Source organism: Dryobates pubescens, chromosome 11, assembly GCF_014839835.1.
Source record: "Dryobates pubescens isolate bDryPub1 chromosome 11, bDryPub1.pri, whole genome shotgun sequence".
Taxonomy (NCBI): Eukaryota; Metazoa; Chordata; class Aves; order Piciformes; family Picidae; genus Dryobates; species Dryobates pubescens.
This window is the reverse complement of record NC_071622.1, coordinates 99,865-114,863: the sequence shown is the minus strand read 5'-3', so window position 1 is coordinate 114,863 and position 14,999 is coordinate 99,865. Positions and strand designations below refer to the sequence as shown.

The window sequence follows — 14,999 nt, the reverse complement described above, 5'->3', positions numbered from 1 at the left end:
CCTCAGTAAGCTCCAGGCTAGTTCCTGAGGAGGAACTATTTTGGGGACACACCTGCTGCCAAAAAGAAAAGCAAGCATAGTTTTAAGGTTGACTCTGGCTCGCTCTATGTGGTCTGACACACCAAAACTCAAGAACTAAAAAAGCACACAACTATAGCCTTCCATGAAGAAAAAAAAACAAAGAAAACAAAACCCCCAAATCCCCACCCACCCAATCAAAACCCCCCAACCAACCCACCCCAGAGACTTACAGTATGCAATATGAGCAAGGTTCAGCATACATGCTCTACAGTTTTGTTCGCTAAAAAACGATCTGAAGCTGCAAGAATCAGATTTGCATCATATTGACATTGCTGTGGAACCTGCAGCATCCAAGTTTTTCTTTAACACCTCATCACTTAAACTCTTAATTTTAACTCAAAAGTTAGAGCACTGATCACAAGTTTAAGGCCAGGAAAAACCTGAACTTCAAATACCGTAACCTACAAGCACAAGAATCTTAGAATATAGGGGTTAGGCAGTCAGTGAAGAAAAGTCTTGTCCTGCCTCCCGCTTAGACTACTGTGCATTCTGGCTACAGAACGGTGGGCAAATAGTAACATTAGATAATTATCAAGTTCTAATTTTAGCACGTAGAGAAAAATGTATGCCTCAATGGCAAGCACTTCTCAACTTGTTCACCTGTGTCAGGTGCTTGATCCAAGAATACAAGAATCCAAATGCAGTGTGGCAATCTATGTACTGAACTGCAAGTCTGCTCACCTGGAGACTTCAGCTTGCACCCAGCTCCTGAGAAAGACAGCTCAGCTCTGAGAAACAGCACTGTGTTTTTAATTGGGTTTTTTTAAACACTATGCATACATACAGGAATACTCTTCTCTTACCTCCATATTCCAAGCATCTGTATATAACCAGGAAAAACCAGGAAGTACACAGCCACAGATGCATGTGTTATTCTAACAGATATTACAAATCTGAAGAAACTGCTAACAATTTTGAACCAGGAGAAGACAACACAAGACCAACAGAAGCTGGTACTCACCCCCTCTTTCCACTTCTGGGGGGAGGCCCACTCCGCCTTTCACTCCTAGGCCCAGAGAAGTTCCTCCCTGGTTTAGAGGGCCCACTGTTGCCACGTCGGTTCTGACGGTCTATTCCAGGCCGCTGACTAGAAAAACTTCTCTTGGCTATTTCCCTTTTTGGAGCTCCAGCGTTTTCTCCTGCCTTGACAGCCACCTGTGCTGCTACATCTGCTGTTTTCTTCTCATCCCTTTCCCGCCTCTCATTGAAGTCGCTGCTTTCTGAGGCTGTTTCCCACTCTTCATTTGCCTGGTCTGAAGAGTTCTGGTTGGACAAGTCCGGGGTCTTACTTCCTGACACATCCAGCGCAGCGCTAGAGGGCTCGCTGACGGCGTTGCTAACCGTGGCGCTTGCTGATGAGCTGGCTACCGTCTCACTGATCTTCGATGCGGCCTCTCTCTCTTTCAGGCGCCTAAAGCGTGGTGGCTTGTCTTGCCTTGGAGGCCGAGCAGGCCTTTGTCGTCGTGGCCTCTCTCTATTTGGGTCAAACTTTCTCTCAAATTTTGGAGGTCTTTTATCAACTGGTATAGGACCATAATGTTCATTTCTTCTTGGAGGCTCCCCATCTTCTGGTTTAATGATCTCTGTCTGCCTAGGGTTCCACTGGTTGTCTCTGTAGGCTGGTCTCCTTATTGTAGATGGGCGTGGAGGACGCCCCCCAGGATCCCTGCCACCACGTCTATACATTCCCCCTCTGCCTCGTCTAGAAGGCTCTCCTTTAGGAAGGAATCCTGGTTTGGGTTTGTTGTCGTCATCTCTTATATAGGTTTTTTCTAGGGCTCTGTTGTCTACTCTGATGCTGTTTTCAGGTTTGAACGACAGGGGCTTTTGAGGCTTCTTACCATCAGCTCTCTCTTCCCTTTTTGGGTGCTTGCCTTTGACCAGGCTGTCTTTGTCAGAGAGCAGCGTGTCGCTAGCGCTTTCATGAACTTCACTGTCAGAATCTGTCTCTGAACCGTGCTGTCGCCGCCGCTTGGGGATTACTTCAAAGTCAGAACTCTCACTACGAGTCTCACTTTCTTCTCTTTGCCTAACAGGCCCTGAAGGCACATGGTCTGATCTAGGCTTAGGATCCCTGTAGTGTGGGTACTCTCTGTTGTGGCCTCTACTGCCCCGGCCACGTCCTCCATAAGAACCCCTGTAGCTACGACCTCTAGAATAATACTCCCCACGACCTCTGCCTCTATATCCCTGATCTGGGAACCAGTCTCTATCCCGAGCCTCTTTCCAGTATGTCCTGGGTGGTAAGCCAGGCTCTCTTTTTACTGGTCTGGTTTCTAAGCGTGGTTTCTCTACAACCTCCTTGCTAACTGCCTTCTCAGTCTGCTTTTCTTCCTTCACTGAAGTAGCTGGCTGCTGAACGAGGGGCTGCTGCTGTGTTGCTGGTTGAGCAGCCAGCTGCTGTCCTGCAGCGGGAGGCTGCGGAGTAGCAGGCTGGGGAGCTGGTAGCTGCTGCTGGACTGGAGGTGTGGGTGGCTGAACTGTAGCTTTAGTTGCAGCCTCAGTTTGACTGCTCTCCTGGCTTGCTGGCATTGGAGCAGCATCCTGGGTTATCTTCTTAGCCAGAGGAACACTGCCGGAGGCAGATGTCTCTGGCTCAGCCTGAGGCAGAGGCACTTGAGGTGCTTCCTTTTTGTCATTTTTTTCAGACTTGCTAGCTTTTTCACTAGCTGTCTTTTCTCCTTCTTTCTCCTTCCTCTGCTCACGTTCTTCTCTCTGTTCACGCTCTTCCTTCATATCTCTAAGCACCGGTTTTTTAATAGGACCTGATCTTCTCACCGGTCTATCACTGCCTTCGTCTCTCCTGCCATAACCTGGCCTAGGACCCCATCTTGTTTCAGACTTGGGTTTGAAAGTTTTTTCAGGTTTTGGTCCTTCTGATGTCCGATTACTGATCAAAATGTCTTTTTTTGGCTTCATCTCAAGTCTCTCAATTGCGTCCTTTGTCTCAACAGGCCTGCTATTTAATTTAGAGACATTTGTGGCTGTCTCATTCCTCTGATCATCTGATTTTAGAGAGTGACTTGAACCATGGGAAATGCTTCTCTTTAGTGAAGAGTGACTTTCCCCAACAGGGACCAATTCTTCCGGAGAGCTACGTGTAACTTTCTCATTTGCCCCTTCAAAATTAACTGCTGTGTTTGGTGCGTCAGTTTGGAGAGGTTGTGCATCTTCCAAAGGCCTGCTTGTGAACTTTTGTACCTCCACCTCTGCTGATTCTCTGAAAAAGTCTGTCTTTGGATGAGAGTCCAACTGGTTGTGCTCTACAGGATAGGCAGTGGCAGGGACAGCAACTCGTTCTTGCTCCAAGTGTGCCTCAGACCTAAGCACCCAGCAAACAAGAACATTAGGGGGTGGTGTGGGGAAAATTTTATTCACAAGTACTTAAGTAATTTTGTATTTCTATGAAGGACTGATGTCAAGGAAATAACTTGTGTGAGTTTTCATAGTGGCTGCTAGTTGTAGAGGTCAATTTTAGGGTACTTTTTAGATGAAGAGGAAGAGCTTCTGACCATTCATCATAGTATACAGGTCAAAAGTGCCTGTTCTGCTTTTTCTTGTAGTTAACACATCCCTCTTGAAACCAATATACATCAGACAGAAGTTCTCTGATAGGGGGAAAGCAGACAGAGAACAGGACAACACCAGCTCAAAAAATTCAAGCACTATGGCAGTTACTACTCATGAGATTAGGTTAAGGATCCTTAACCAAGGGGTAAACTGTCTTTCTACACTGCACTACAGAGCAGACATGTCTGTTTTATACCATGGCACTAGGTACATCTCCAGCCACAATACCTTTGTGAAGAGCAGCTAAACTTGGTCAGTTTAACCCTTGGTTTCTGACGTAAGTTACAAAGCCAAGTGTCTAAGTAGGTATGGCTCAGAGAAGTGTCCTGCAGGAGGGGGTGACCCAGGCTTACCTCAAATTGTCAGGCTCTTCTAACACCTTGGGAGGAGAACTAGATTGCTGAGGTTCTGCATGGGGGTAGGGGTCTGACCCCCACATCATGCGGGGCTCTGACAAAGGAACAGGATGCTCTCTCGCCGAGCGAGCCATATGTTCAAATGAGTCTGAACCAGCTGCTGATCCCTCTATCTGCTCTCTTCTCATCAGCGGTTTGGGAGGCATAATTCCTGTGACAGATTTAAGTTCAACAATTGAAAACAGTTTAACATTAGCAAAGAAACTTGCCTCAAGACAAAGCGTATCAGGAGGTAATGAAGAACACTAGAATACATAGAATAAACCAGGTTGGAAGAGACCTTCAAGATCATCGCATCCAACCCATCAACCAATCCAAACCACCTAAACAACTAACCCATGGCACCAAGCACCCCATCAAGTCTCCTCCTGAAAACCTCCAGTGATGGTGACTCCACCACCTCCCCAGGCAGCCCATTCCAATGGGCAATCACTCTCTCTGTATAGAACTTCCTCCTAACATCCAACCTAAACCTCCCCTGGCGCAGCCTGAGACTGTGTCCTCTTGTTCTGGTACTGGCTGTCTGGGAGAAGAGACCAACATCCGCCTGTTTACAACCTCCCTTCAGGTAGCTGTAGAGAGCAACAAGGTCCCTCTCCTCCAATTTCCTTTCCTTCGTACCTTCCAATGGTGAAACCAAATCTCTGCAGTCACTGCCAGCTGACCTCAGAATGACTAAATCATATTCACCACTAGCACCCTATGCAGGCATAGAAAGAAAAGCTGTCTGCTTCCACTACAATGGCATAAAACAGGTCTGTAACTTGCAAACTTGTGGATGAGGTTTCTGCTACAAGATCCGAATGGCAAAAGGTAAGATGAGGGTATGCCTCTGAGGGTTTTTGTGCTCTGTTATGGACTCCGAGTATAGTGTTTTGGTTCTTTTTGGTAACATTTTAATGCAATTCTGTAGTTATCACTGTCTTTGCTGAGCCTGCCATTTCCGCCATTCATTCCTTGCACTCTTTCAGAACAGCCATTCCCTTCCTCATTAGTTCCTCAGTTACACGACATGCCACACTTGTGCTATTTATGCACAACAGCTTTCCTAATAGCAAGTCAGATGGCCATTCCACAAATTAAAAAGGACATTTTAGTGCCAGGAATCTGAAACCACTACTTTAGTAAGACTCTAGAGGTGCTAACAGACTATATAGAAACACATCTTCGTGTTTTTCTTTTAATGACCAAGTGCTAAGGTATAATGAAACACAAATGGTAAATACACTATTTTTCTCAGTTCAGCCTCCCAACAGCTCTAATACCTATAACAAAGCAAAGCCTAGGCTGGCATTCTGAATACATCCTTAACTGTCATTAACACACCTGTGATAAAGCAAGCTGTGATTTTACTTTACTAAAGATGTACTTTGACACAACTACTAGTTTCGTAGTATTACTAAATACTAAATTAGTCTGAAACAATGAAACAACATACTTCTCTCTTTAAAAGCCTCACCTGTTTGCTGTTACTGTACACAATGTGTTTAGGGAATAGCTTCCATTTCAAACTCAAGAAAGATCAGAAGCCAAAAAGCTGCTGCCAGATTTTACCTGGATGAATAGGAGGCATATCCATTGCAGGTCTTCCGGACATCATCCGTGGGTCCATGTAAGACTGCATCATAAGCCACCGTGGATCAAAGCCCATTGAAGCTAGATGCTGAGGATGCGGTTGCATGGGCTGATAAAGGGGCCTGTGCTGGGGAGGTGGGACAGGGCCACTAGAAGGCTGTGAGGCAGCAGACTGAGGAAGGACACCTTGCTGTTGTTGCTGCCATTGCTGCTGTTTCATTTGCTCCTGTACAACAGGAAACGGTATTACAAGATGTTTTGTTAAGATGAAGACTTGAGCGGAACTCAAATAACCCTTGCAGGCAGGCACATTTATCTCCAGGACACCAAGCACTTGGAAAGTTAATTGCAAATGGGCAATTGCAAATGGGATCAACAAGGAGAAAGGGAGAAAAAGAGACTGGACAATTTAGAATAGCTAGTAGGTGTTCAGCTGGGATACAGAACAACCCATATTTCATGCATGTTATTAATGTTAAGCGCTCTTCAGAACATCGGATTCAAGTCCAAAGATGCATAAACAATGGTCATCGGACCCCAGGTTCCACAGGAAACCACAGGGCAATGCTCTACTTCCAGTAAAACTGGGCAATTTCCAAAGCCTCCTGCCTTCTGCTCGCTGTTACAGACTTCACAAGTGACAAGAAGCATTTAATGCAGAGTAATTCTTTCCAGTACCACAGATGTTGTAGAAGCCGGAAACTAACAATTCAGGCTTTTTGAAACACTTATGGTCACATTTGTATTCAGAATGAGGCAGAAGACATCATTCTTTTAATGAGCCTCCTTCTTCTAATTAACTGGTCAGTTACCTGCTGCCTCTGAAATCTTGGTGGTAAGGACTTCTGAAACTGCTTGGAATAGCCTGAGGAAACAGCAGGCCGAGGCTGAGCTCCTGAATCTGGCTCAGTCTCATGAGTTGTCTGTGAAATCTCTTTCTCATTCCGACTGCTATCTTGCCGAGTAAAAACTGCTTGATCTTCTGGGGAAAAAAGAAATACAACCAACCACCAATAAAAACAACCCACACAAGGGAAACAAGAGTGAATCTTGAAACTACAGCAATTTCACCAGAATATCAGATAAAGAATGTTGTTCTAAAACCCAAAGACTGCCTTCTCTAAACTCAGTCTTAGGTTCGGAAACTAATAAAGGCAAAAAAACAATGCCTCAAAAGAGAACAACTGTTGTTAAACAGATGCCTCTGTGTCCCTTTTAAACTCAAATACACTGGGTAATTAACCACTGGCATTTTAGGTTGTAACTATTATGTGATTTAAGTGCTTTATCAGTGCTACCAAATTACATTTCAAACAACTTATTTTAGGAAATGAGGTTTGGTTTTACAATCACTTTTGCCCATTTAAAGGATAACAACACAGCCTTATTAAGCACAGTCTAACAGTTCTCCTGCAGCATTCAAGTTCTAGGCACTAACTTTAAATATGTGCTCTTTGTGTCTGACAGAACACAATAGCTGAATGATTTGCATTGCTTTTTAGCAACATGAGTTCCCGACCCTCTGTTAGCAAGAAAAGAAAGGCTGCTCTTCTGTATTGTTCAGAATTCAGGCTAAATCACAGAGATCAGTTTTTCCTTTAACATTTTGATGGGTTGGACAAATAGGTTAATTAGACTCCTGGGCTAATGCAAATGGGTTAATTAAACTCCTAAAGTACAGCTATGCTCTGTGGCTCACCTTTAAGACAGACAACTCTGACTTGTGTGCAAGCATACCTTTTTCCTCCTTGTTATTCCTCGTTTCACTTTCTTGTTTTTCTACTACAGTTGTTGCCACAGGTTCTACAGGCTCAGGAACCTCAGGTGCTGGTTTCTCCTCTTCTTTCTCTCTCTCATTCTCCTTCTCTTCTTTCTCCATCTCCTTTTCTTGCTCTTTCTCCTTTTCTAGCTCTTTTGCCTTCTCCAGTTTTTCTTTTTCTTCTTTTTCCTTTTCTTTCTCCCTTTCCCTCTCTTTTTCCTTTTCCTTCTCCCTCTCTTTTTCTCTTTCTCGCTCCCTCTCCCGCTCCCTTTCTCTTTCCCTTTCTCTCTCCCGCTCCCTTTCCCTCTCCCTCTCTTTCAGAGGGTCTTCCCGAGAGGGTTTTGTCACACAGCCAAATTTCTCATTTAATCGTTTCAGCTTTTCAGCACAAGCTGCTTTTCGCTGTTCTTCCATCCTTCTTTCTTCCTCTTCTCGCCGCTTACGGGCTCGCTCGACCGCAGCGGATATCTCTGACTGCTGTCTTCTCCTCTGTTTCCAAATTTCATCTTCATCTGGTACTGGTTTAGGGGGAAAGGGTCCCTGCCTTCCAGGTCCCATCTGGCGATCAGGGGGAGGAGGGTGCTGCAATAATAAAATCAGTTAAGTCATGTAGAACAGAGCTGAAATACTACATTTCAACTATTTATCCACATGTGTATTTGCATGGCACCTTCAAAAAGCAGCATTTGGAAGAAACAGCAAGCCCCCAGCTTCCTGATCCAGCTCAACTCATGCAACCTGACCTCAGAAAGGAAAGGTAAAGATTTAGTTGGGCTTAGGTCACTCCTCCTCCCCATCACCAAGACAAGTGACAGCAAAGATAACAAACATCTTTTAAAGCTGGTTACAGACTGCTCTAAATCACACAGACTCAGGCAGATCTCCAACAAGAGCGTCCCAAGAAGCCAAAGAAATTCAACGAAGCTCAGGATACCAGAGCTTTCAATGAGGACTGTTGAAAACCGGCAAGAAGCTGCTACATACATACTTCATTTGGAATTTCATCTCCTCATCTGCCTCAGCAGCCAGCCCTCCACCACCATTAGCATGCCACTGTCCTCTCTAGTTCCCAAATGGGGCTGAATAACTGAAAGCTCTTCAAGTTCTCATACATTTCACATGCCACTTACAAGATGGGCTCACTTTACACAGTTAGCAGCACAGCTGTGTTGGGGCTCCATTCCTCTTGGGCCCAGGCACTATGATTATTTTACTTGTTAAAGAAAAGGCTTATGACTTTTATTTTTAGCTTACATCCTTTCACCGCAGCGTTAAAGACTGTAACTAGATGAAATAAGGACAACTCCAATCTTTCTTACCGGTGGTAGAATAGATTTTGGATGAAGAGCAGGACCACTTCTGTCATGTATAGAAGGCTGCAGCAGACCCCGATCCTATTGGATCAAACATCGTACCAGGGTTAAGCAAGCTCATAACCGACAGACTTTACTGTTTTCTACTGCATTAAGATACTAGGTCTAGCAAACATACACATACAACACAAATTTGCATGCAAAACAAGGGCAAAAACATTTGCATTTTATACACTGAGAGTTAAACAACTGTTTTAAAATTTCATGCATCCACATTTCAGAGTTTACGTTACTGCACTGCTTCTCCTCAGATTCAAGGCGGTAGTAAACCCTCAAAGAAGTGGCCGTTTACAAAATGGAAAAGGTGCAGGTAAACCCAATTCTAAATCCCCCTTCTTCACTACTACTGAGCAATTTTCAGCCAAAGTTTGAAGTATTTTTTTCTGGGAAAATAAATACGGGGCAGGCATAAGATGAGGTGCTTGCCAATTCTCCTCTACCAGAGCATAAACTAAAAGCCAAAATGGTTGAGCTAATGAACTCTCTATACGCTATGTTTAAAATCTGTCTGCCCAAGGTATCAGAAGTGAGTTGACATCATTGCTAAGCTACAATAAGGAAATGGGTCACGATACCAAAAATCTCAACCCCACACCCAGGAGAAATTTGTGGGTCAACCAGGTGCTGTTTCACTCTGTGTCACTGTAAAACATGACGGACAGAACAGCTTCATTCACTGTTACAGGAACGGACAGCAGAGTATCAAGTTTAAGCTTGTCAGTTGAGTCACAGTAACTGTCCCAGAAGTTCTCACCCCTCACAGCCGTGGATTAGAAGGCACTAGATAAGGACAGCCCATTTTTATTTTATGACCCGGGAGGAGCCGAGTTGACTAAGCACCACCCAAACAGTTACCACAGCTCAGAAAATGCTTTCAGTAGCTGACGTTTTCACTCATGTTCATAACCTTTACTGACCTGACAGTTTGGAAATACACCCGAGTCAGACCTCTTCTGCCCAGGCTGTTGCCAGAAGAGCTGAAGGGAAGAACACACACATACCTGATCAAGCTGAGAGCTTTTGCCATAAGACCCTTTGGTCGTTGCTGTGGAAACTTGGGTGGCAGACTTTGCACTTGTGTGTTCTTCTGCTTCCTTCTGGCCATCAGCACTCTCAGAATCTTTTGATGGTGTTTGTTCATCGCTTCATGCAAAGAAATAAGGAAAATGGAAGGTGGTTTAACTTCTATCCTGAATGTTTCTTAGCAAGAGCAAAAGCTCCTCTCAGCAAGGGCAAGTTCTACTGCGCATCCATCTGACTGGAGTCTGCGGGTGGTTGTGCAATTTTGTGCGGTATTACTGGACCAAACGCTATTGGAATGAGTACTTGCACTCGGATATCTCAGTTAACCTTCCCAAAAGCTAAACCAGTTAAGTGGCTCTCACACCCAAATGACAACACCAACTCACCCACTTTCCTTCTCTTTCTGACTACTTCCTTGTTCATCATCGTCACTGAAGTTCAACTGCTCAGTGTAATCCACTTCACTCTGAGCACCTGATGCATAAGCAAATGTTCAATTGGTCTTTCAGAAAAACTAAACATACAAATAAAAAGCCATTAATCTGATCATCTTACCGGCCCAGCCTTCATCAGCCTCAGCATCTAAATTATCAAATTTATCAAGTTCTTTAAGTTCGCTAGCACTGAGAATGGAGGGGCGCTCAATAGGTTCCGCACACCACGAAGGTGGTCCTCTTCCTCTTGGCCCTCTGAGGGAAAAAAAAAAAAAAAAAAAAAAAAAAAAAAAAGAAAAAAAGGCCACTGTCACTATTTATTCACAAAATTACTAGAAGGAAAGTACACAGTAGCATTCTCAAATGCAGTATAAATGTATCGCCCATATGCACAACTACTGTAGTTTAAATAATTACTACTACATCACTAGATGGGTCTTTACAGCAAAGATCAGATACTACAAGCCTTGCTTGCACACTTCAAACATGCCAAGCATCAGGTGACAGTGGAAAATCACAAGCCTTGTAGCTTTCAAACACACACTGTGCAGATCTGCCATCCTTCTTTACATCAATTTGTCCATCTCAGATATTTCTTGCATTCCCCCTGTCAAAAGGTTCTGTACAGACTTCTCCCTACCCCTATACTTAAGTTCTTCCAGCGACCCCTCTCAGCCTTTGCCTTCCCAGCCACCTGTCAAAGTTTGTACCCTCCTGCCTATTGCATCCCATTTCCTCATGCACGCACTCAGTCATCTTCAACTACAGAGAAACGCACAGAAAGGAGGAAAACTAATTTTATGATGAAATACATTTCTTTAACTGGAGTGCGGTAGCATTGAGAACCAGGAAGTAAATGGGGTTTATAGCAGTGGAAGAGTCCCTTTTACAGGCAAAATTCCGGCTGAAGTTTCAGAAGTGTCTCCAAGAGACTCCTGCTCTCTCCAGACAAACATTCTGTAACACAGAATTTCAAGTCTTGCAGTGGAGTTGCGAAACACAATCACTTCGTGACAGTGCTCCACACAAGCCGTGTTTGTAAGACTAACCAGTGGCAGGTTTTGTGCAGTATATAATCATCAAAATACTAACACTGGTAAGGTTTCTTACCTGCTAGGTTCAGAATTGGGAAATCTTGTTGGACCTTGAATGGAAGGAGGATATGCCATTCTAGGATACTGATTAAACATCTAGGAAAAGTTTAAGAACAGGAGCAATTTGTTAAAAAAATATTACATAAAGCATACTGAGATCACCAAAAGAATCACAACCGAAGTAAAGCAAAAGTCTTCATTCCAGGCAGTTGGCTTCATACTACAAGACACCAAGGGGGAGAGATTTTAAGTGCTAATCAGCTCCTGACAAGTTCAAACTCAGAGAAACAGGAGCAGAAACAGGTAGCCATATCCTTTAAGGAGTTGGCTGCAATCACACCCTTCTAGCAGAACTACAAAGCATTCCATACAGGGAGGAGAAAGGGGAGTAAGGAAACCACAGCAGCCAATGATCAGCTCCTGCAGCTTTGCAACTTTTCATGTAACCACCACTTACATATGGTGGCATCATAGCTCTGTACTGGGAGGAGATGGGTGGTTGCTGCTGGCCATTGAGCTTGGGTTGAGGGATCTGTGGTAACCGCAGATCCCTCTTCTCTGCTGCCTTTTGGCCATCATTTTGTTCTGCTGGTGCAGCACTACCATCTTCTTGTCCAAGAGCCTTAGCTTCTTGATCAGTTGGAGAACTGGTAGAGTTGCTCTTATTACCACCTTCTCTCCAACTAGTAGCATCTGCATGGACAGAATCAGTAGGGGAAAAAACAAGAACAGACTTTATATTACAGATTTACAGACTGGAATGCTAATAAACATTCTTCCTACCGAGCTTACAGTGACCTCTGCAGACACGCATTTGTTTCAGAACCAAATACGAACAGCAGTCACTGGAGAAAACAGAAGCTGTTTTCTAACCTGCTTCAGCCCTACATCCATCTATGTTCCTGAAGGGTAAGAGTTCTATTTATAGCCTGCTCTAGTTGTCCTATTCTACCTTCCAAAACACAATGCAGTTTAGGAAGGGTACTGATAACAGCACAGAAGAAAAAACAGATTTAGATGTGATAAGTGGGCCACTGCTGACTCAGTGTGAAGATGCTGTCAAGGGACAGATCAAATTTCTTAAGCAGTACAGGCCTACTCTCAAGCAGCACAAAATGACATATACCTGCTGCACATCACTGTTCTAAGTGAAGACGGGTATCCAGAATCTGGCTTGCATCTCTGTCTGACAAGGATGGAATCAAACTGATGAGGGCTTTACTACTGGGTGTGAAAGTTTAAGCAAAGAGTCCAGGAAAGGTAAGGGACTGTAATGACCTATCACTAGTGCCAGGGAGTCCAATGTATCCATTACAGCTCTTCCCCTTATCTTTGCTGGTGAGCACAACTGCTAAAAGGACAGTACTTGCCAAATTTGTTTAGCTTGCTGCTGTCAGACCTGAAAGAAGGCCTTAATATAGCACGTACAGCGCTGATCAAAACTCAAACTGCCTGCAGGAGGCTGCAATAGACATGCATAGCTGTTTTCCTAACTTGGTGTTGGACATCTCAAACATTTCTTGACAACTTATTCTTTACATCAAAAGCAAGGAAGGATCTGAACAAGCCCATGGTCTCAGTCTGTAGGACCTGACAAATTAATCAAGGAAAACAGAGGCCTGTAACACAGAAATCTTAAGGATTCCCTAAGAGCAGTGTGCACCTTGCCTACTACCAGCACAGGACCATACCACCTACAGCACAGAGAAGGATCCATAGCAACACAAACCCCATTGAAAACAAGATTTTGAGGGGGGGGAAAAAAGGGAATCCTAGCTTTCACAGGAAACAAGCACAAGTCTAAACCATTAAAAGGATCTGGGGAAGCAACACACATTTCTTCACTGAGACATGTAAAACCAGCACTATTTTCACTAGATCTAAAATCCTCTGGCTGAAACAGACCCAGCTCATCAGAACACCTTAGCCATGAGCTAAAGATGCCAACACCTTCCAAATGATGGTCCACTCTTTTGGTATCCTGCCAATTAAACCTCTCATTCAGGATTTTCTAGGCCCCTCTCTTACGAGTACTAACCATTTGAGAACACCCTTAATGATGATTTATATAATTAGTTAATATTAGGAATTTCCCTTAAATACATATTTTAAGAGCTGTGACATCCAGCAGCTGGAAAGTAAGGAAATGCCAGTATTGTGTGATTAAGTAATCCTCAGAGAAAAGCTCCAAACATCTATTTCTTCAGGGTAGGAATGCACTGATTAGAACAATCAGTCAATTTACTTTGTATGGGGCATGAGTAACCTTCTAATAGGCAAATTCCACACAAATCCATGCAATTTTACAAAAATTCAAATCATATACTTACTTTGTGGTCTCAAGTTGGGTCCTGATCCATGGAGCTCCTCAGGGCTATCTTTGTCTTTGCCTGACTTTTCCTGATCCCCAGCTGCCGGCAGACTGGGAAACTCTTGCTGGAAATAACTATTTACTGGAATAGCTGGACCTGCACAATAGGATATTCACAAAGTCACAACTTTCTGTAGTCAGAACAGTTCAGAAAGTGATAAAAGCTTGACCATCCTTAAAGAGTGAACATTAAAGCCATATTGATCTCCTGTTCACGTAATTCACACAAGTGAAGAGCAATCCTTTTAAAGCACTCACACTTGCTACCCAAGCTGTTAAATTTGCTAGGCCAACTATCACGCTTGTTGGGGCTGAGAAAAATCAAGAAGCACTAGAGAGCAATAATGGAGAGTGGAACCCGAAGTTCCTCAGCTCTATTAACACTTTTTTTTTCTCCCCTCCTGAGTGGACAACTAAGTTACTGTAAAAGCCCTTAAGATTAACTGCTGCTCTAACAATAATTATTCAGGGCTTTAAAAGGCCACAGCTTTTACATTGTGAGAGAAGATCAAAACTGTAGCATTTTTTGATTGCTAACACCCTTGAAATCACAACTCAGGAGTGGAATTTAAGACTTCTGTTGCACATGATAGGACAGTCAAATAGCCTCTCTCTTCAGAATGTTTTGTCAGCATTTGCATTGAATTGATTTCTCCCCTCCCATAAACATCTTAGTATCAAATCACCAATCATCTCACTGAGGGAAGATTTCTATTCCAACAGCCTGAATAATGCCCTGTTCCTATACCTGTCTGCAGGCTACCGTAAGAGATACCCTGTCAGGCTACACTGACTACAGGGCAAGCTCACAAGAAAAGGATCTGAACATCAGCTGTCCCAAATCCCCTAATGCCCATGCTGCGCCTTTTTTTGGTTCTGTTTTAGCTAACAGCTAAAAAAGCTTCTGTTCTCTCTGATCAGTCAAAGAGACCTTTGCAACAGTCAAACAGAGGGATCTTGATGATTTATCTATCTTAAGAGTCAAGCTGAGGATAAATGCCTTATTCTTTGCAAAGGCATGGCAGCAAATGCCACTATTTATCCCTCCATGCCTACAAACTGCCTCGAAATCTTCCAATCTTTATTCAACTTCATGTACTACAGATCACGTTACCTTATTTTCAGTTAATGGACATCAAACTCTTGATGATCCCAAGCAGCTACATCCAATGACTCACTTAACCAGACAGAAAACTGCAGTCACACTAACCAGGTGGCTTGCTAGGAAAGGGAGCCTCTGCAGAGGTCCTATGGCATGCAACATTCATGAGCCTTACCAATCTTGGGAAATGTTTCCTGCTAC

At 43.7% G+C, this 14,999-nt stretch overlaps 1 protein-coding gene across 1 annotated transcript in view; it reads right to left on the bottom strand.

Annotated features, from left to right (window-relative positions):
- Window positions 1-14,999, bottom strand: part of PRRC2C (proline rich coiled-coil 2C) — a 56,683-nt gene that overhangs the window by 35,817 nt on the left and 5,867 nt on the right. The window contains exons 4-15 of the mRNA XM_054165595.1: window positions 13,656-13,793; window positions 11,783-12,018; window positions 11,342-11,421; window positions 10,353-10,486; window positions 10,184-10,271; window positions 9,776-9,917; window positions 8,721-8,795; window positions 7,380-7,983; window positions 6,455-6,624; window positions 5,622-5,868; window positions 4,005-4,218; window positions 1,043-3,403 (exon numbers count right to left, since the gene is read on the bottom strand). Coding sequence (XP_054021570.1) covers window positions 1,043-3,403; window positions 4,005-4,218; window positions 5,622-5,868; window positions 6,455-6,624; window positions 7,380-7,983; window positions 8,721-8,795; window positions 9,776-9,917; window positions 10,184-10,271; window positions 10,353-10,486; window positions 11,342-11,421; window positions 11,783-12,018; window positions 13,656-13,793 — 4,489 coding nt within the window. The remainder of the gene's footprint in view (window positions 1-1,042; window positions 3,404-4,004; window positions 4,219-5,621; window positions 5,869-6,454; window positions 6,625-7,379; window positions 7,984-8,720; window positions 8,796-9,775; window positions 9,918-10,183; window positions 10,272-10,352; window positions 10,487-11,341; window positions 11,422-11,782; window positions 12,019-13,655; window positions 13,794-14,999) is intronic.